General features: G+C 37.7%; 1 protein-coding gene across 8 annotated transcripts in view; it reads left to right on the top strand.

Moving 5' to 3' along the window:
* LOC127876395 (chromodomain-helicase-DNA-binding protein 1-like) overlaps positions 1-20,738 on the top strand; it is an 85,472-nt gene extending 64,734 nt beyond the window's left edge. For 7 of the 8 annotated variants that reach the window (XM_052421592.1, XM_052421590.1, XM_052421588.1 and 4 more), the window contains 8 exons: positions 2,219-2,578; positions 4,638-4,816; positions 5,746-5,854; positions 8,702-8,796; positions 9,075-9,269; positions 9,663-9,776; positions 13,753-13,914; positions 15,732-20,738. In XM_052421592.1, coding sequence (XP_052277552.1) covers positions 2,219-2,578; positions 4,638-4,816; positions 5,746-5,854; positions 8,702-8,796; positions 9,075-9,269; positions 9,663-9,776; positions 13,753-13,914; positions 15,732-15,840 — 1,323 coding nt within the window. In that variant the 3' untranslated portion in view covers positions 15,841-20,738. The remainder of the gene's footprint in view (positions 1-2,218; positions 2,579-4,637; positions 4,817-5,745; positions 5,855-8,701; positions 8,797-9,074; positions 9,270-9,662; positions 9,777-13,752; positions 13,915-15,731) is intronic. The other variant, XM_052421595.1, reaches the window with a different exon arrangement.
* Positions 20,739-21,257: the final 519 nt, after the last annotated feature.

Genomic DNA, 21,257 nt, shown 5'->3' with positions numbered 1-21,257 from the left:
AGTCAATATGTGCATAGGGGGCCATATGTCGAAGATGCACATTATTTTAGATATATTTTCCAGAAAAAAATGTGGTTTGCTATGAAAACTGCCCTAAGAAAGTGGATCCGAAGATATCTAAAAAAAGGTTAAGCTAGAATGATGAAACTCTGTGTGTGACTAAAGGTACATATGGGTGAGGGCACTATATTTATTATGCCCCCCTTCGAAGAAGAGGGGGTATATTGTTTTGCTCATGTCGGTCCGTCTGTATGTATGTCCGTATGTCCATATGTCTGTATGTCAGTCCACCAGATGGTTTCCGGATGATAACTCAAGAACGCTTAGGCCTAGGATCATGAATCTTCATAGTTGCATTGATCATGACTCGCAGATGACCCCTATTGATTTTCAGGTCACTAGGTCAAAGGTCAAGGTCACGGTGACCTGAAATAATAAAATGGTTTCCAGATGATAACTCAAGAACGCTTAGGCCTAGGATCATGAAACTTCATAGGTACATTGATCATGACTTGCAGATGACCCCTATTGATTTTCAGGTCACTAGGTCAAAGGTCAAGGTCACGGTGACTCGAAATAGTTAAATGGTTTCCAGATGATAACTCAAGAGCGCTTAGGCCTAGGATCATAAAACTTCATAGGTACATTGATCATGACTCGCAGATGACCACTATTGATTTTCAGGTCACTAGGTCAAAGGTCAAGGTCACGGTGACCCAAAATAGTAAAATGGTTTCCGGATGATAACTCAAAATCGCTTACGCTTAAGGATCATGAAACTTCATAGGTACATTGATCATGACTAGCAGATGACCCCTATTGATTTTCAGGTCACTAGGTCAAAGGTCAAGGTCATTTGAAAAAAAAGTTATAAGCTATTGTCATCACCTTGGCGTCGGTGTCTGGTTAAGTTTTGTGTTTAGGTCCACTTTTCTCATAAAGTATCAAAGCTATTGCATTCAAACTTGGTACACTTACTTACTATCATGAGGGGACTGGCAGGCAAAGTTAGATTACTCTGGCGTGCATTTTGACAGAATTATGTGCCCTTTTTATACTTAGAAAATTGAAAATTTGGTTAAGAAAAATGTATATTTTTTGTGATTGGGAATATAGCCGAATTTCGGCTATAAAATCGGGCCAAAACAAAACCCTGAAACTTCATAGGTACATTGATCATGACTGGCAGATGACCCCTATTGATTTTCAGGTCACTAGGTCAAAGGTCAAGGTCACAGTGACACGAAACAGTAAAATGGTTTTTGGGTGATAACTCAAGAATTCTTAGGCCTAGGATCACGAAACTTTATAGGTACATTTATCAAGACTTGCAGATGACCCCTATTGATTTTGAGGTCACTAGGTCAAAGGTCAAGGTCACAGTGACAAAAAACGTATTCACACAATGGCTGCCACTACAACTGACAGCCCATATGGGGGGCATGCATGTTTTCAAATAGCCCTTGTTAATCTTTTTATGCCTCCGGTACGGTGGCATATAGCAGTTGAACTGTCCGTCCGTCTGTCCATCTGTCCGTCCGTCAGTCTTAAAACTTGAAACATGGGCCATAATTTTTGTGATATTGAAGATGGCAACTTGATATTTGGCATGCATGTGTATCTCATGGAGCTGCACATTTTGAGTGGTGAAAGGTCAAGGTCATCCTTCTAGGTCAAAAAACAAATCCAAGGGAAGTAACAAGCTTTAAAGGGAGATCATTTCTATTTATCATTTGGCAGGTATAGATCATTTTCACAAGGGAAGTAATATTTTTTAAAGGGATATAAAAAAAAAAAATCAAAGTGGCGCAGTAGGGGGCATTGTGTTTCTGGCAAACATCTCTTGTTGTTAACAAAAACTACGGCTGCTGTGGTTACACATTCAAGTGAAACATGTCAAAAAATCATAACCCAAATGATACTTAAGCTAGATTGATAAAACTATAGGGATAGAGGTCAGTATGGGAAATATGCATGTTCATTAAGTTGTTTCATTTGGAAAAAATATGGTTGCTATGGTTACATAAATAAGTGAAAAAAAATCTGGATCTTGCAATGATTAAAAGAATATTTTAGCACAGTTGATTTAACTAACTTTGTATGTGGATTGAGGGCCATATGATGAATATGTTTGTTTTTCCTGTTTTTGTGGTTGCTATGACAAAACTCTTGTTTAAGTACAGAAGAGTGCATGCTATTTTTGTCTCTGTCTGTGCAGCGTGGTCGTAAAAGTAAAAAGCCACTCAAGTCAAAAGCTGAAGTGCCGGATTATATGGATGACTCAGACTCTAGTGCTAAAAGTGCCAATGACACAAACGTGACAATTGAGTCCATCAGTAAAAAGTACTCTAAGAAACCAGATAATAAGACTGATGCCAAGGATGGCAAGAAGTCTGGGGAGGGTGACCACGATCATCATCATCATCACCACCACCATGGGAAGAAGAAGAAGGAGAAGAGGAAGAAAGGCAAGGATAAGAAGGGGGGACCAATGCATTTCACGGCGATCAATGAGCCCGTGGCGATCTCACAGGACGGCGAGTTTGAGGGAGAACTGCCTGAGGATGTGTTCAAAGAGGTAGGCTTGCTTTCATGTTATCCCTTGACCACTTACATAGTTGCATGTTGACGCAATAGTAGTCTCTTAGAAAATCAAATAAGAACTTTGTATTTTTTTCTTGATTCAACTTCGTTTCGTCATTTCAAGATACTGATGAGTAGCAAACAGCATAAAACCTGAACAGACTGTAAGTCACTCGCAGGCTGTTCTGATTTGATGTTGTTTATGCTGGTTGCAAATAGCTGTTTACACTTTTTTTCTAGAAGCAGGGCTCTAGCTGGGTTATAATATTCTTGCACCATCCATTTTTGCCATATATTTTTTCCACTTTAAAAAAATATGAGCCATTTTGTAAACAATCTTTGTATTTAATGAGAGATACAATGCATTTTTTCTTTGTTTTATTATTAAAACCTGATATTACACTAGTCCTTACTTGAATGTCACGTTTTAATATGTGGTCATGATATACAATAAACATGCACTGTAACTCCAATATATGCTACAAACATATATTGGACCGCATTACAAATAAGTTCAATGCTCATGTATTTATCCCCACGTTTTTCAGAGAAAAAGTGGGGATATTGTATTGATGTGCGTCTGTCTGTCCGTCCGTTCGTCCTGGCCACCTGCTCCTCCTACACTATTAGCACAAGAACCTTGAAACTTACATACATGGTAGCTATGAGCATATGTGCGACGGTGATAGTGACGCAATTTTGATCTGACCCCTGGGTCAAAGTTATGGAGGGTTGGGGCGGGGATGGGTCAGAGATTTTCACTCATTTTTTTAGTATGTTATTTTACATTAACTTCTTCATTTCTGCAAAGATTTACTTCAAATTGATACCGAGTCTCTCTTATGACACTAAGGTCAATCTCAACTATGCATGGCCCCATTACCAACCCTGGGGCGCCCCGGCCACATAGGCCACGCACACCCAAACTCTCTTATGACACTAAGGTCAATCTCAACTATGCATGGCCCCATTACCAACCCTGGGGCGCCCCGGCCACATAGGCCACGCACACCCAAAATTGCCTTTTACTATAATTTCTTCATTTCTACACCGATTCACTTCAAATTGATACTGAATCTCTCTTATGACAATACGGTCAATCTCAGCTATGCATGGCCCCATTACCAACCCTAGGGCAACCCGCCCACATAGGCCACGCCCACCCAAAATTGCCTTTTACTATAATTTCTTCATTTCTACACCGTTTTACTTCAAATTGATACTGAACATCTCTTATGACAATACAGTAAATCTCAACTATGTAATGCCCCTTTACCAACCCTGTGGCACCCCGCCTATAATAGGCCACACCCACCCAAAATTGTCTTTAACCATAATTTCTTCATTTCTACACCGATTCACTTCTAATTGATACTGAACTTCTCTTATGACAATACGGTCAATCTTAACTATGTATGGCCCCATTACCAACCCTGGGGTGCCCCGCCCATAATAGGCCACACCCACATAGGCCACACCCACCCAAAATTGCCTTTTACTATAATTTCTTTATTTCAACACTGTTTCACTTAAAATTGATACTGAACCTCTCTTATGACAATACAGTTAATCTCATCTATGCATTACCATTACAAACCATGGGGCGCCCCGCCCAAATAGGCCACGCCCACCCAAAATTGCCTTTTACTATAATATCTTCATGTCTACACCGATTCACTTCAAATTGATACTGAACTTTTCTGTTGTTTGTGTAATTGTTTCTCTCCTGCTAAGTTAGCTGGAGTTACGCATTTTTCTTATCTTATTAAGAAAATGAAAACTTTGAGCCGGGCTGTGGCAAAATGGGTATTAATGCATGTGTGTTTAGTGTAGTCCCATATTGCAGTCTGCACTGGCTCATCAGGAATGACACTTTCTGCATACTGGTATGTTGATTTTATGTTTAAAGGAAGTCTCTTCTACATGAAAACCTAGTTTAGGCATAAAGTGACATCCCTGCTTGTGCAGACAACACTTAACACATGTGCATTAAGCCCCATTTACCCAGATTGAGGCTTATTTAGACTCTTAAGACTTTATTTCTGAAACCCCAGTGCAAGGAGAAGATGCGTCCAGTGAAGCGGTCACTGAAGCGCCTGGACAACCCAGAGGAGGGTTTGTCTGATCGAGACCAGGTGATGCACACGCAGCAGTGCCTGCTCAAGATCGGGGACCGCATCAATGAGTGCCTTGCTGACATGAATAACCCGGAGAAGATCAAACAGTGGCGATGGTATGACCTCTACCTCACGTATAAGTTAATTGTTTATTTAGATATATGTTTATTCAGCTGCAAATCAAGTTTAAGAAAACATATTTATAGCCCCCAACACTAAGTTTTAGAGTGCATATTCAAGGTACTCTTGTTCATAAAATGTCGCTAGTTGGTGGGGAAAGTACTTCCAAAGTTTTAACGGAATTTAATTAAAACTTGAAATATATCACCATGAAGTGAAGATGTGCAAGGCATTTTGTTATGCCCAATGATCCTCTTCAGTTTGTGACTTATTTGCCAACGATAAAAGTTGACAAACCAGTGCAGATTTACTACTCAAATTTTGACAATTCACCATGGGATATATAAGTTGATCTGGGGTCACAAAAACCAAGCTCTTTATGAAATATTGTTTAAGTGTATTTGGAAAGTTTATATAATTTTGTATTTAAACAACTATAAATATATTACAGTACGCATTTGTTGATTATGAAGATAGATTTCAAGCATTTATGATGAAAAGATTAACTAATTTCAGACTTTAAGAATTAGTTGTATTGTGGATACAGTATCTGAAATCATATCAATTTTTATGCCCTTGAAGGAGAGCATATAGTGATCGGACTGTCCATCCATCTGTCTGTCTTTCCGTCACACTTTGAGTTTAGGTTTCTGCGTTTAGGTTTTGAAAAATGCTCATAACTTCTATTTCCCTTCACATAGCCACTTGCTATTTGGCATGCATGTGTATCTCATGGACCTGCACATTTTGAGTGGTGAAAGGTCAAGGTCAAAGGTAAAAAAAACAAAATCAAAGGGGCGCAGTAGGGGGCATTCTGTTTCTGACAAACACATCTTTTGTTGTTTTTGAATTTATTGTTTTGTTGGACCATGTTGGATTTAATTAGAAAGCTTTTTTTTACGATTCAATGTTTTTACTTTTTCAGTTACTTGTGGAACTTTGTATCAAAGTTCACTGAATTTGATGCCAGAAAGTTACATAAGCTCTACAAGCATGCACTGAAGAAACGAGATATGGAGAGAGATAAAGATGAGGTATAATAGCCTGCTGGATGTTTAAAGGAAAAACATTTAAAATACTGAATGTTTATTGTAGGAGATGGGTGGTATTTAATTCATATTATATTATAATGGGTTGTTGATCCTTTTGTGATCATATGTCATCTTAAATGTTTGTAAACATATGAAATATTAATGTATTTATGTTTTATAAATATTTATCTGAACAGATTATTTTTATTATTAAATGTGTACACTTTTGTGATGAAAAGAACAGCGCCTGTTCTTAACAGACTGCAGAGGTAATAACACTTAACGCACATGCATTAAGCATGTTTTTTCTCAGATTGCAGCTCATATTAACAGAAAGTGCCTGCTGAGAAGCCCTGTTACTTCTATTATGGCACCAGTATTGACAGAAAGTGCCTGCTGAGAAGCCCTGTTACTTTTATTATGGCACCAGTATTGACAGAAAGTGCCTGCTGAGAAGCCCTGTTACTTCTATTATGGCACAAGTATTAACAGAAAGTACCTGCTGAGAAGCCCTGTTACTTCTATTATGGCACCAGTATTAACAGAAAGTGCCTGCTGAGAAGCCCTGTTACTTCTATTATGGCACCAGTATTGACAGAAAGTGCCTGCTGAGAAGCCCTGTTACTTCTATTATGGCACCAGTATTGACAGAAAGTGCCTGCTGAGAAGCCCTGTTACTTCTATTATGGCACCAGTATTGACAGAAAGTGCCTGCTGAGAAGCCCTGTTACTTCTATTATGGCACCAGTATTAACAGAAAGTGCCTGCTGAGAAGCCCTGTTACTTCTATTATGGCACCAGTATTGACAGAAAGTGCCTGCTGAGAAGCCCTGTTACTTCTATTATGGCACCAGTATTGACAGAAAGTGCCTGCTGAGAAGCCCTGTTACTTCTATTATGGCACCAGTATTGACAGAAAGTGCCTGCTGAGAAGCCCTGTAACTTCTATTATGGCACCAGTATTGATAGAAAGTGCATGCTGAGAAGCCCTGTTACTTCTATTATGGCACCAGTATTAACAGAAAGTGCATGCTGAGAAGCCCTGTTACTTCTATTATGGCACCAGTATTAACAGAAAGTGCATGCTGAGAAGCCCTGTTACTTCTATTATGGCACCAGTATTGATAGAAAGTGCCTGCTGAGAAGCCCTGTTACTTCTATTATGGCACCAGTATTGACAGAAAGTGCATGCTGAGAAGCCCTGTTACTTCTATTATGGCACCAGTATTGACAGAAAGTGCATGCTGAGAAGCCCTGTTACTTCTATTATGGCACCAGTATTGATAGAAAGTGCCTGCTGAGAAGCCCTGTTACTTCTATTATGGCACCAGTATTGACAGAAAGTGCATGCTGAGAAGCCCTGTTACTTCTATTATGGCACCAGTATTGACAGAAAGTGCATGCTGAGAAGCCCTGTTACTTCTATTATGGCACCAGTATTAACAGAAAGTGCATGCTGAGAAGCCCTGTTACTTCTATTATGGCACCAGTATTGACAGAAAGTGCATGCTGAGAAGCCCTGTTACTTCTATTATGGCACCAGTATTGACAGAAAGTGCCTGCTGAGAAGCCCTGTTACTTCTATTATGGCACCAGTATTAACAGAAAGTTCCTGCTGAGAAGCCCTGTTACTTCTATTATGGCACCAGTTTTGACAGAAAGTGCCTGATGAGAAGCCCTGTTACTTCTATTATGGCACCAGTATTGACAGAAAGTGCCTGCTGAGAAGCCCTGTTACTTCTATTATGGCACCAGTATTGACAGAAAGTTCCTGCTGAGAAGCCCTGTTACTTCTATTATGGCACCAGTATTGACAGAAAGTGCCTGCTGAGAAGCCCTGTTACTTCTATTATGGCACCAGTATTGACAGAAAGTGCATGCTGAGAAGCCCTGTTACTTCTATTATGGCACCAGTATTGACAGAAAGTGCCTGCTGAGAAGCCCTGTTACTTCTATTATGGCACCAGTATTAACAGAAAGTGCCTGCTGAGAAGCCCTGTTACTTCTATTATGGCACCAGTATTAACAGAAAGTGCATGCTGAGAAGCCCTGTTACTTCTATTATGGCACCAGTATTAACAGAAAGTGCCTGCTGAGAAGCCCTGTTACTTCTATTATGGCACCAGTATTGACAGAAAGTGCATGCTGAGAAGCCCTGTTACTTCTATTATGGCACCAGTATTAACAGAAAGTGCCTGCTGAGAAGCCCTGTTACTTCTATTATGGCACCAGTATTGACAGAAAGTGCATGCTGAGAAGCCCTGTTACTTCTATTATGGCACCAGTATTAACAGAAAGCGCCTGCTGAGAAGCCCTGTTACTTCTATTATGGCACCAGTATTAACAGAAAGTGCCTGCTGAGAAGCCCTGTTACTTCTATTATGGCACCAGTATTGACAGAAAGTGCCTGCTGAGAAGCCCTGTTACTTCTATTATGGCACCAGTATTAACAGAAAGTGCATGCTGAGAAGCCCTGTTACTTCTATTATGGCACAAGTATTAACAGAAAGTGCCTGCTGAGAAGCCCTGTTACTTCTATTATGGCACCAGTATTGACACTGTTTCCTCTCTGTGTATATATCAGCCTTGTTCTGGGAAAACTGAGCTTGATGCTTGTGCGATAAGTGTCATCCCAGATTAGCCTGTGAAATCCGCACAGGCAAATCAGGGATGACGCTTTCTGCTTAAAGTGGATTTTTGTTTTAAAGAGACTTCCTTTTAACAAAAAAAAAGCAAGCAATAAAAGTGGACAGTGTCTGCACAGGCTAATCTGGGATGACACATAACGTACAAGCTTTATACCCAGTTTTCTCAGAACAAGTCTGATATTGATGCTTTTATTGCCTGCAGTCCTCATCACGAGTCCATGACAAGCACAGTAAGCGCCCTCATGAGGACGGCAAATCCAACAACTACAACGCCAAGAGACCCCACATTGAAGACAGGTGCGTCCAGCATACCATACTTATTATATATTTGAACAAACGTTTAGTAGTTGCTTTAAAACACTGATCACAGCTTTATTTTATGAAAACTTAGCACATGTTTATACTCTTATACAAATATGTAAGAATATAAGAAAATATTTCCTGTAAAGGAAAGATTCCATATAACTGGTCTGCACAGGCTAATCAGGACAACATTTACACACATGCATTTAGTAAATTTTCCAGATAGAGGCTCAAATATTTTTAATATTTTAATATGAAATCCTGCATTCCAGTTCGAGTAACAGCACCTGGTCTCGTGTGACTCCCACGGCAGCCTCTCACCCTCACGGGGGGCTGACATCCTTCCACAATGCCCTGCCCCCCAACACATCCCAGGTCCCTGCCTCCAGCCCCTCAGACAGGTGGCAACATTCCAGTCCGCTTGATAGGCCCCAGACCGGCGACAATCAGCCATTCAATAGGAAAAGGTATTGAGCAATTTTTGCAGTTGTTTTATGAGTTTTTTTCTAGTTTTGGGAAGAACTGTTGACTAAAGTGTTACTATTGTACTATGTTCAAAGTGTGCATTTTTAAAACAGCAATATTTCGTCTCCATTGAGATAGCAATGACAGTATGCAAAATGTATTTTGGATATTATTGTGTGCTATGGGAAAATGAGTCTGTCTGTTTTATGCGAAACATTCACATGGGTCCCATGTATAATATATCATTTACTGACTTTTATGAAGAAATGAAGTTATAATTATGTGATTCACATGTATATCTTTAAGCAAAATTGCAAATACAATTTAAGTAGAGCTTACCTGATTCACATGACCACAAGCCTATGTTCTGCTCTGATCAATGTGTGTTCCTGTAGATATGACGCTGGCAACAACTCCTACTCAAGAGGTGGGGGCAGCGGCCAGCATAGCCACTACGACCATCAGCGATATCCAGATCACAAGCCACACTTTGCCGGGGACAACCGAGGGTAGGTCGGAGGGGGTATGGGGATCTAATGTTAGTACTGCACCAGTCTGCATGTAATGTTGTGTACAGAGATTATTGTACATTGTTTAAAACACATGGTTCAAGGGCTGACCTATGACTCGCATTTTATACAAATGAATGTTCATTTGCATGATTTTACAAATAAGTGAATATTTCGTGGATCCCCTGATTTCTGTGGAGCCAATTTATTTAAAAAACAATAAGGCTTGGTGTTACAACCGATTCAGCTGCATATTTCATCAGAGATCAGAAAAATCCAACTTTGAAGGCTCTCTGCAAATTAAATTGGAAGCCATATCTGCTTTCAGAATATTTTTTTTAACAAGCAATTTTATTATGCTCCCCCAAAATGAATCTGTCCGTGCGTCTGTCCGTCCGTGCACAATTTTTGTCCGGGCTATTTCTCAGCAACTAATGACCGGAATTCAATGAAACTTTATGGGAAGCTTCACTACCAAGAGGAGATGTGCATATTGTCAGCGGGTTCTATGATTTTTACAGAGTTAATTTTCCATTAACTGTACATATAGTGCAATTCTTGTCCGGGCTATTTCTCAGCAACTGATGACTGAAATTCAATGAAACTTTGTGGGAAGCTTCACGACCAAGAGGAGATCTGCATATTATCAGCAGGTTCTGGTCGGATGATTTTTCACAGAGTTATGGCCCTTTGAAATTTTCCATTAACTGTACATATAGTACAATTGTTGTCCGGGCTATTTCTCAGCAACTAATGACCGGAATTCAATGAAACATTATGGAAAGCTTCACGACCAAGAGGAGAACTGCATATTATCAGCAGGTTCTGGTCGGATGATTTTTCACAGAGTTATGGCCCTTTGAAATTTTCCATTTACTGTACATATAGTGCAATTTTTGTCCGGGCTGTTTCTCAGCAACTAATGACTGGAATTCAATGATACTTTATGGGAAGCTTCATGACCAAGAGGAGATGTGCATATTAGCAGCGGGTTCTGGTCGGATGAATTTTCACAGAGTTATGGCCCTTTGAAATTTGAAATTTTCTATAAAAAAAATTATTGTCCCCCCAACTACTGTGCCCTCAAGACGTTTCCTTTTATCTGAATATATAGTGCAGTATTGTGACAAAAAAAAACCTTTGGGGAGCATCACCCGTCTCCGACGGTTTCTTGTTGGCTGTTGTTTCCCAATCTTCCAATTAAAATATTGGAAAAAATGTGTTTATTGAAGAAATAATAAACAACTTGGTTTTGGTTGAAGACGGCACACAAGATGTTCTTTAGTCGTGATGACATCCATACATTTTGCATACATAACAAGTTTTGATGTGCAGTCATAAAACATAAGAGTTATGGCATGTTAGGTCACACACCGTACTTGTAGAGTTCAGGATGTCCTGATAAAATAGCTATTGAATCAACAAGTTCAAGGTTTGTATCTTTGCACATGATTTAAGATGTTCATGCAGAAGCTTGGCATTTTCCAAGAAGCACTCCCTACTATGTAGGGGCTTTATTTTAATGATTGCTTTATGTGTCCTTTACATGATTATTTCTTGTCAATGTTGTTTATAAGTTTCTCATTTTAGAGCAGCTTTTTCTGTGTTGTGTGTTTTCATCTGTCGTTGCAATTTGTGGAATTGATGTTTTAAGTGTAGAAAGTAGAAAACTGTTTTGTTGACTGCCCTGGTTGATGTTTCCACTTGCCTGCAAACTAAATATGGGCAAAACTATTGGTCTCTTCAATTCATTAATTCTAAAAGGAAGTCAATAACATAGTAACATGCTCTCCAGCTTATGAACCTTGGCAAGGAAGTCAATAACATAGTAACATGCTCTCCAGCTTATGAACCTTGGCAAGAAAGTCAATAACATAGTAACATGCTCTCCAGCTTATGAACCTTGGCAAGAAAGTCAATAACATAGTAACATGCTCTCCAGCTTATGAACCTTGGCAAGGAAGTCAATAACATAGTAACATGCTCTCCAGCTTATGAACCTTGGCAAGGAAGTCAATAACATAGTAACATGCTCTCCAGCTTATGAACCTTGGCAAGGTTATATTTTTTTAATGTATTAGTTAGAAAGAACAGCCGAAAGAATAACAGTGTCCAAACAATTTTTGATGACCTTGCTTGGGTCATCTTGATTAGAAGAAAGTACAAAATGACATGAAAACACAGTTGGAATTTAATTTACATCTCCAATAAGTGGGCACTTAATATTAAGACATATAAATTTAATTTAAGACACTTAAACTTTACTACATATCAGAGAAACAAAGAAATAGAATAGTGAATGTCATTTTAGTAAAGATGTTTTTTAACCATTTAAAAAGTAACTAGCCTATAGCTATTGTTGCTGCTGTTAGTGCTTACACAGGCATGAAGAGAACTTAGCAAATTTTGTTTGCTGTTATTTACGCCTAAACAAGAATGGGTAAAAAATTAGGTGTTGATTGGCCATGTGAGGTTTGTCCAGTGTTTTTCCTCACCACTTTGGGAATGGTTCCGGTACTGGTCAAACGGGGAAAATTAGCGGCATTTTCATTGAAACTGGGAAATTTATTAATTATGCTGACATCTTTATAAAAAAAGTGCAATTAATAAGTTGAATAGGAACATCAAAGTGGTGAATGATTTCGTGTGAAATCCTGTTTCTATCAACACTTAACAACGAGTTTATTACTAGTAGACCAAACACTATAAAATGAAGCCATGCTTGAAAATATCAGCATCTCTTAATCAGGATTCTTAGCTTTATGTTCCGTAGGATAACCTGCCTCTGAAAGAACCAGGTTTGCGTCAGTAGAGTAGACTCGACCGTTGATGAAAATTTGCTATAATTAACATCTGACAACTATGAAGTTGACTCAATATTTGATACATAATCCCTAATTTTGAAAGTCAGTATTGTATAAATACGCGAGTGATGATCAGTACCGGTTATTAATTTGGCTGTTTTCATTTTACACTGAAATTGGTTACATACAAGTAATAGAAGAGTATGGCTCCATGGCACTGAAGATGCGAACGATTATGAATCAGTTATAAGTGAATAAACCAGTGTCACTATCAATGGATAGTTTAGTGGTTTTGTGTCAGGTTGTTGGCGATGCAATACCTACCACACTCAGTCCTTACGGTGTACTCCTCCACGAAAAAAAATCGTGGCCAGTTAGTTAGAAGACTGATGATGGCAACCTGGTGTAAACCTTGTGGAAATTGTGCAGTTCATGCTTTTTTTGGCAAAACATTTATTTTGACAAGTAAAGCCATTTAACAAATGATTAATCATCTAATTACCTGGAACTGTTAATGTTTGTTGCATTATCTTTTGACCATTGTAATCAAAAATACACTTTTGAATTTTAATGTTAACGCCATGTTATCAAATTCTCGTGTTCATTCTTCATCCCGATGCTGCTTAGGCAAAACGTCACGTTACCACATGTAAAGCGTGGGTGTATTGATTTTTGTATAAAAACTTAAGAAGCGTAGCGACAACTGAAAATCAGGACAAAACAGGATTAAGTGTTGTGAAAACATGCTTAGCAGGTATACTGACCTTTTGTGTGGCCTTCGATGTTTTGACACAAGGAATGAACATGTGTGTGCAATTTTTGCCGATTTTTTTTTCCTGCGTATTGGACACTTTATTGATTGGGAATTTGTTACTTTGAAATAGGGAAAATGGTCCCATTGTGAATGGTGCTGTTGTATGGTACCAACTTTATATAGAGGAAAAACACTGTTGTCTATTTTGGTTAGGTTAACATTTCTTTTTTCTGATTTTTAAAACTAATTAATTAATTAATTAGACATTTGGGATTTGGGCTACTAATCAGGCTACTTCACTATAAGATAGTACAGTTATAATGCACATTAACTCCCAGGCAAAGTATTGGAGAGACAAAAACTCAACATATTTAAACTTATCTGGCTGGTAACGAAGGTTTGCCTGTATCTATTTAAGGTTTAATGAGAGGCGGGAAGGTGGTTACCCCCAGAGGGACTATTCCCATAACAGCTTCCGAGATCCTCGCACTAGCAACAGTCGCGATTATCGGAAATTTACAAATTCTGACGGGGTGTATCGTGAGTACCCGCCCGGCCGTGACCCTCACAATAGTGCCAGGTAGGAGACTGTTTGTGGCGTCCTTTTGAATCAAACTGAATCATAGCTGGGGAGGGTAGTTTACTGAAGAATGATATCATTCCATGCTAGTTGTTTTATCCGAAATATTTTATCCACAAAAGTAACATTTTTTCCATATATATTATGAAGCCAACCCGTGCCCATGTTTACGAAAATTAGATTTTAACTTTTATTTTGTGTTTGGAATGTACCATTTTGATGATTATCTTGTATTATTTTGATTCATTGTTTGTATTGTGGTTGTTCCATTACTTTTACACTTTCTGCTCTTTGTTCGATATCCTTCACTTGCTTCAGGAATGTTGATGTTTGTATTGTGCTATTTTAGCTTTCATGTAGTACATCTTAAATGTGATTCTTCTTTTTCAGCTTACTTTATATCTTTGAATACCGACATTCATGTACACATTTTAATGCAGGTTTTGTATCAGACTAATAAGTTGACATTGATCTTGTAAACAAATTACTCTTATACTGTACAGTACAATTTTCCCTTAAATAGGATTATTAGCTCGTCTATTTTTTGAAAAAAAATTATGAGCTATTGTCATCACCTTGGCGTCGGCATCAGCGTCCGGTTAAGTTTTGCGTTTAGGTCCACTTTTCTCATAAAGTATCAATGCTATTGCATTCAAACTTGGTACACTTACTTACTATCATGAGGGGACTGGGCAGGCAAAGTTAGATAACTCTGGCGTGCATTTTGACAGAATTATGTGCCCTTTTTATACTTAGAAAATTGAACATTTTGGTTAAGTTTTGTGTTTAGGTCCATTTATTTCTTAAGTATCAAAGCTATTGCTTTCATACTTGCAACACTTACTAACTATCATAAGGGGACTGTGCAGGCAAAGTTATGTAACTCTGACTGGAATTTCGACAGAATTATGTGCCCTTTTTATACTTAGAAAATAGAAAATTTGGTTAAGTTTTGTGTTTAGGTCCACTTTATTCCAAAAGTATCAAAGCTATTGCTTTCATACTTGCAACACTTACTAACTTTCATAAGGGGACTGTGCAGGCAAAGTTATGTAACTCTGACTGGCATTTTGACGGAATTATGGGCCCTTTATACTTAGAAAATTGAAAATTTGGTTAAGTTTTGTGTTTTGGTCCAATTTACCCCTAAAGTATCATAGATATATCCCCCCGCCCCGAATCCCCCCCCCCCCCAATATTTTTTTTTTTTTAAGATCATCTTATAAATGACCACCACACCCTCACACTATACCCTGCCTCCAACCCCCCCCCCCCCTGATGCATTTTTTTTGCATTTTTGGAAGATAATGTAATAAATTACCACACCCCACACTATACACCCTCTCCACTCCACCCCTCCCTCGTTTGTGATTGAAATTGAGATAGGTCCCTTCACCTTTAAAAAGAAAAATAGATGAGCGGTCTGCCCCCGCAAGGCGGTGCTCTTGTTTTTAATTGGCAGTGACAATGTACATCAAGCAGTTTCATTTCAATCTTTAAACATATATCATATAATTGCTGAATTAAGGCAGAATGCGCTACCTGCTTTCTTTGCTTCTATTCTAATGACAAATAATTTGAATTAAAAAGTTTAGGTGAAGAAAATGTGGGCCCCATGCAAAATTGACACTGTTGGCGCAGTCAGATTTAAAAAAAAATAGTTCTATGATTTTTAGGTGCAGCATTTTGGTCGACTTTGTTACGGCCTTAAGGAGGCTTGCTTGGTTGAACTGTTAATTTCAATGACAACATTTTGGCTTTTCAGGGACCGTTATCCTATTCTCAGTTACTAGCAGCCAGTCTATTTTCTGTTGCAGCTATGCCCAGGACCGAAAGCGTCGCAGTGACTACTATGAGCGGGACCCTCGAGATCCGCGCTACCGGAAAGAGCAACGCCTTGAGGATCACCACCCAGAGAGACATTGACACTCCCGAGTTAGTTGTTATGGAAACTGTGTTGTGAAATCGTTAACCTGCGATAACAAGTTAGGGGATGTAATTATTGATTGAAAAGGGCATTGTTTACGCGTGATAATTGGAAAGATGGATATGGCTATGTTTGTTGGCCCACGTTAAATATGTGATGTTAGGTAAGTGATATGAGATAAATTTGGTTTTAAAATGTGAAGAGAAGGTTTGGGAAAGAATTGTTTGATTTTCATGACAAAGGTTCATATATGACATGAAGAAAGTTGGATGGAGGATACAGGAATGGCAGAGTTGAGGCTCCAAGGCTGAACGGTCAATGTCTTCGAGAAACTGGACTGTAAATGATTCCCTGGCCAACAGCTTGCAACTTAACATGACCATGAACACGTGAAAAACAAGCATGTGAACTAGTTGAAGAATGACAAGGTCCTAACAGTGAACTGCCCAACTGTCACAGAGATGTTATTTGTCTGATTGATAAGTTTTCCTTCTATGTGTACAACATGCTGTGTAAGACTGCCCTATGCCACTGTAGGTCAGCATTGATGTGCTTCATCACGTCTCATAAAGCTGAATAGGCTGGAACCGGAGCATAAGGCAGCTTTCAATTACCCTGGAGTTGTTCATCCATGGCTTTGAGTTTGGATGCTTATGAACTATTAAAAAATTACATGTACATAGAACACAATTAGAGATAATAAGTTTGAGCAGGAGCTTAGTGTATGTAGTTCTAAACTACTTACAAATTAAATACACCAAAGGTTAAGTTAAATAAAAAAATTACATTATAGAATACCTTCCTGCAAAAGTTCTCTATATAAGTAAAATAGCAATGAAACTTCCTGTATTATGTAGACATCTGCAAGCAGAATGGCACATTGAATGTTTTGTGCTTTGTGATATTTGGTATATTGCATTCATTGGTCATGTATCGGGTTCATTCTGAACATTTATCAAACATCTCATTTTGCAAAATAATCACAAGAAAAGCATACAATTTATGGACATGTAAAATATGAAATGATATGATGTTTTTTTACAGTTATAATAAAATTACTTTTAAATAGCACTGCATACTTGAAAACCAAACTTGAAATTTGCGTCCAGAAAAAGTTGATATTTTTGTATGCTGAAATACACTCAATTTCTAGCTGTATTAAACCATGAAATGTTAATCATATGCAAAACATTGTCATGTGAACAAAAAAAACATAGCTTCAACATGAGGAATCTTTCATGTAAAATTAATAACATGTGCATTTATTTCGAAACATTTTCTACACTCAGACTTCACATGTTTCCACCCCATCTAGATTGTAAAAAATTCATGTGACATACATGTACATATTGTTCACAACATCTGTATCATTTCTGTGCATGTACAGGTCTGTAAAAAGTGTAAATACTACATGAATCTGCATATCTGTTTTTCCTTTTGTTGCTCATTTTATGTAAATCTGTCATTTATGTAACCACCCAGATGTACATTCATGTGATTCCTAACATATTATTCTGCTTTTAACCCTTTGCATGCTGGGAAATTTGTCGTCTGCTAAAATGTCGTCTGCTGAATTTCTAAAATAAGCATTTTCTTCATTTTTTTTCAAAGAATACTATCAGAATAGCAAACAGTTAGGATCCAGATGAGACGCCACGTTCTGTGGCGTCTCATCTGGATCCAAACTGTTTGCAAAGGCCTTCAAAATTCGGTTCCCGCACTGAAAGGGTTAAGTTGATCATATGAATTGATGTCAGAAATATTTTAATCATACCGGTATAAATGTTGTGTTTGTGTTTCACTTATTTATAGGATGTGTGGTTGTTACAATACATGACTAAAGAATATGTTTAGTGTACAGTATATAAGCCATGAGATGCAAAAATGGTTCTTGTGCCATATGCGGCAAGCCTAGCTCCAAACCAGATTGCAAAATAGTCACTGGATACGCTGTTGTCTATAAAGTCAGGCAACATTTTGTGATCTCATTGGCTCCTTACCAGACTGCATTGGCTGCATATGGTATAAGACCCATTTTCTCATGATGTGGCCCATATATTATGGTCTTACTAACTACATCATGGCTTTGCTGGACTCAGGGTAGTGGACATTAGAGATCTTAAAGTTTTAAGTTACAATCAACCGATATTGCATTTTATCAATGGGCCGTGCTCTATGGGAAAGGGGGTTTAATGCATGTGCGTAGTCGTCCCAGATTAGCCTGCGCAGTCAGCACTTTCTGCCTAAGAATGATAACTGCTAAGAAGAGATTTCTTAAAACAAAAAAAATATCATTAAAGCGGAAAGTCTCTTAAATGTTTTCAATATCCATTTGGGAGTTTTTTGTATGTTTTATTTTACCAGTAGTGCTATTTTCTTGCTATAATAAAGTGCTGTATTTGTCAGCTATTGGCTCTGTGCTAATGCTTTACAGCTTTATGAGTTCCTAGCACATGGTGAGTTTGTGGTCAGTCTGTGTCTCGCATCTTGAGTGGTGTGGCGTCAACATTTAGCTTGTAAATGCTCAAGAGGCCACATTTTTCATCCAATGTTGATCAAACTTGGTAAGAATGTTTATTATCCCTATAGAAATAGACATAGAAATGGATATAGAAGAAGCGTTGTCCGTCAGTCTGTCACACAATTTATTTTTGGCAGGGGATATCAAACCAACAAATTTGCTTGTTTTGACAATATCTAGGCTTAGTTAGAATCTGGTTCATTTGTGTCATAAATCATTAAATTTTATATCTGGTCAGCTAAAATCATTAAAAAACATTGTTACTACTCTAGAAGCCACATTTTTCATCCACTTTGATGTTACTCTGTAAGAATAATCTAGGCTGAGGTTGAATCTGGGTCGCATGCTTCCAAAAACTAGGTCGTGAGGCAGATTCTTATAAAAACTTTGGTATCGCAATATATATAACATTTGTCATCCATTATCTTGATGAAACTTGATCAGAATGTATATCTTGACAATATCAAGGCCATGTTCCTATCAGGGTTATGCTTGTCCAAAAACTAGGTCACCAGGTCAAATCGAAGAAAAACCTTTTATCCTTTATGGGCCACATTTATTACTCAATTATGATGGAACTTGATCAGAATGTTTATCCTGATTAGAATATAGGACAAATGCAACCAAAAACTAGGTCGCCGGGTCAGATCTTGCAAAAACATTGAAACCACTCTAGATGCCACATTTGTGACTTGGTGTTAATGAAACTTGTTCATAAATAAAATATGACAGTATAAAAGCCATGTTTGGATCTTGGTCAATCTACGTAAAACACTAGGTCACAGTGTAAAACACTAGGTCACAGTGTAAAACACTAGGTCACAGTGTAAAACACTAGGTCACAGTGTAAATCCTTCCACATTTATTACTTACATATTTGACTGTTTTAGTTTTCATGCTCTTATGCCACAACTTAATTGTGTCACATAACTTAATATTTTGAACTCAAAGCCAAAACTAATTGAATACACTGTTATACTTGTGTAACAAATAAGAAATACACAAATGTATATGTCTTTGAATATTTGTGCAATGTAAAGGTACAGGTTACCAATATGCAGTGCTGTTGAATTTGTATATCTACAGTTTTTCTTTTTGAAAAATTTATTTTTATGCATGAAATTGTACATGATTTTCACTCTTCCCATTTTCTCATATCTTCCTAAAATTGTGATATCTTGAAAAGATCTGCATATACCAAAGTTGGTCAGTAAGTTAAATGATATTCATTAGACTATATTGGATAATAAAAACAAAACTGACTGCAGTGGATTGAGTTTTGCATGAAAAAACTCTGTAATTGTGAATGTATGACCTGTTTGGTAAATATCAGCATTAAAATATAAATAATATGATACTACAGCTGTAGTTTCCTTGAAATATTAAACATCTTTGTGTGTTATTCTCACATAACTTACCTTTTTATTGAGGGCAAACTGACTTCAGCTATCTCTTTAACTAAGAGGAAACACTTATTAGATGGATTGTTTTGCATTTAGCATACTTACTGCTTAATCAGCTTATACTTTTGCAAGCGACACAGTTGCTTTAGAACAATTTCGATTGTTTAGACTTACTTTGTTATTAAACTCCTTGCCTTTAATGGTATGCATTTGTTACAATGTGTACAATTTTATCAAATGCCAGCATATGTTTTGGATGATTTGATCTGTTATGAATTTAAGCAATATTGAAATGTATTATTAAAGAAACCAAGTTGTGTATGTATGCCTTTGAGTATGACACTATTTTATGTTATTATTGTGCACAAATTAGCTACATGTCATGTTCATTGTTGATACCATCTTACAACAGTTGTGTCCTACTACATTGTTTCGTTATGTACTATATGATATATAAATGAGCCTCATTCTGGCAAAACGGGGAATTGATGCGTGTGCGTAGGGTCCCAGATTAGCCTGTGCTGATTTGGTATGACATTAACCCATTTATGCCTAGCATCATGAAAAAAGGACATTGCAAACAGCGTAGACCCAGATGAGGGTTTGCACTGTTTGCTTAAAGGAATTTCTGTAAGAATTATTCTAAATACAGAAATAACTATACTAGACATCCCTAATTTTGGAAATACATTGATCCAATTTAGAAGGATGGGAGAGTCCACTGGGCATAAATGGGTTAACGGTACATGCATTAATCCCAGTTTTATCCAGAGGGAGAATCAAATGCATTTCTTGGTACATTGTAGTCTCTCACATGTGCTAGATAAGCATCTTGTTAAAGTCTTCAAGTTTTTCTCGTGTTTTGTTGTGTGATTTGTGATTTATATTTTATTTGCAAACAAATTGTGTATAATTATGAAATTATTTACAAAATCTTAAAAAAGTACAAAAATATTAAAATATGATGACTTGATTGATGTTTTGTTGTGGTTTTCTTGCTTTTGAAACCATCAATTAGTGCAACAAAAATATATCAGAATATATGAACAAACATAATGTTTTGTAGGTTGTAAGTTGGGCGTCATCAACATTTTTGCTTGCCAACACAAGTAGTCAGATTAGTTTCCCAATCTCCATGAAAAGTGATCAAAACATGTCCAAATCATTTTTTGGCCAGTTTGAAATTGGGTCATATGGTTTGAAAAACTAGGTAACTTGCAAGTTGAATAACAACCTTAGGAAACCTGTGGGAGTTGCATTTTTTGCCCAAAACTACATGAAACTTTGTTAAAGCAATAAATTAAGGCTCCTAGATACTTGGTCAAAATTTGGCAAGCTAGGATTAATAGTTTTTTAGCTCCTCTGGCCAGAGGCCAGCAGGGCTTCTGTCATGGTCCTGTGTCCGTCGTGCCTGCGTGCGTCTGTCCGTGCGTATACTCTTTTTAAACATCTCCTAAACTACTGGTCCAATTCTGATGACATTTCTCAGGAA

This window comes from Dreissena polymorpha, chromosome 4, assembly GCF_020536995.1.
Source record: "Dreissena polymorpha isolate Duluth1 chromosome 4, UMN_Dpol_1.0, whole genome shotgun sequence".
In the NCBI taxonomy this organism is placed as follows: domain Eukaryota; kingdom Metazoa; phylum Mollusca; class Bivalvia; order Myida; family Dreissenidae; genus Dreissena; species Dreissena polymorpha.
The sequence above is the reverse complement of the archived record's forward strand: the minus strand, read 5'-3'. Positions and strand labels throughout refer to the sequence as shown.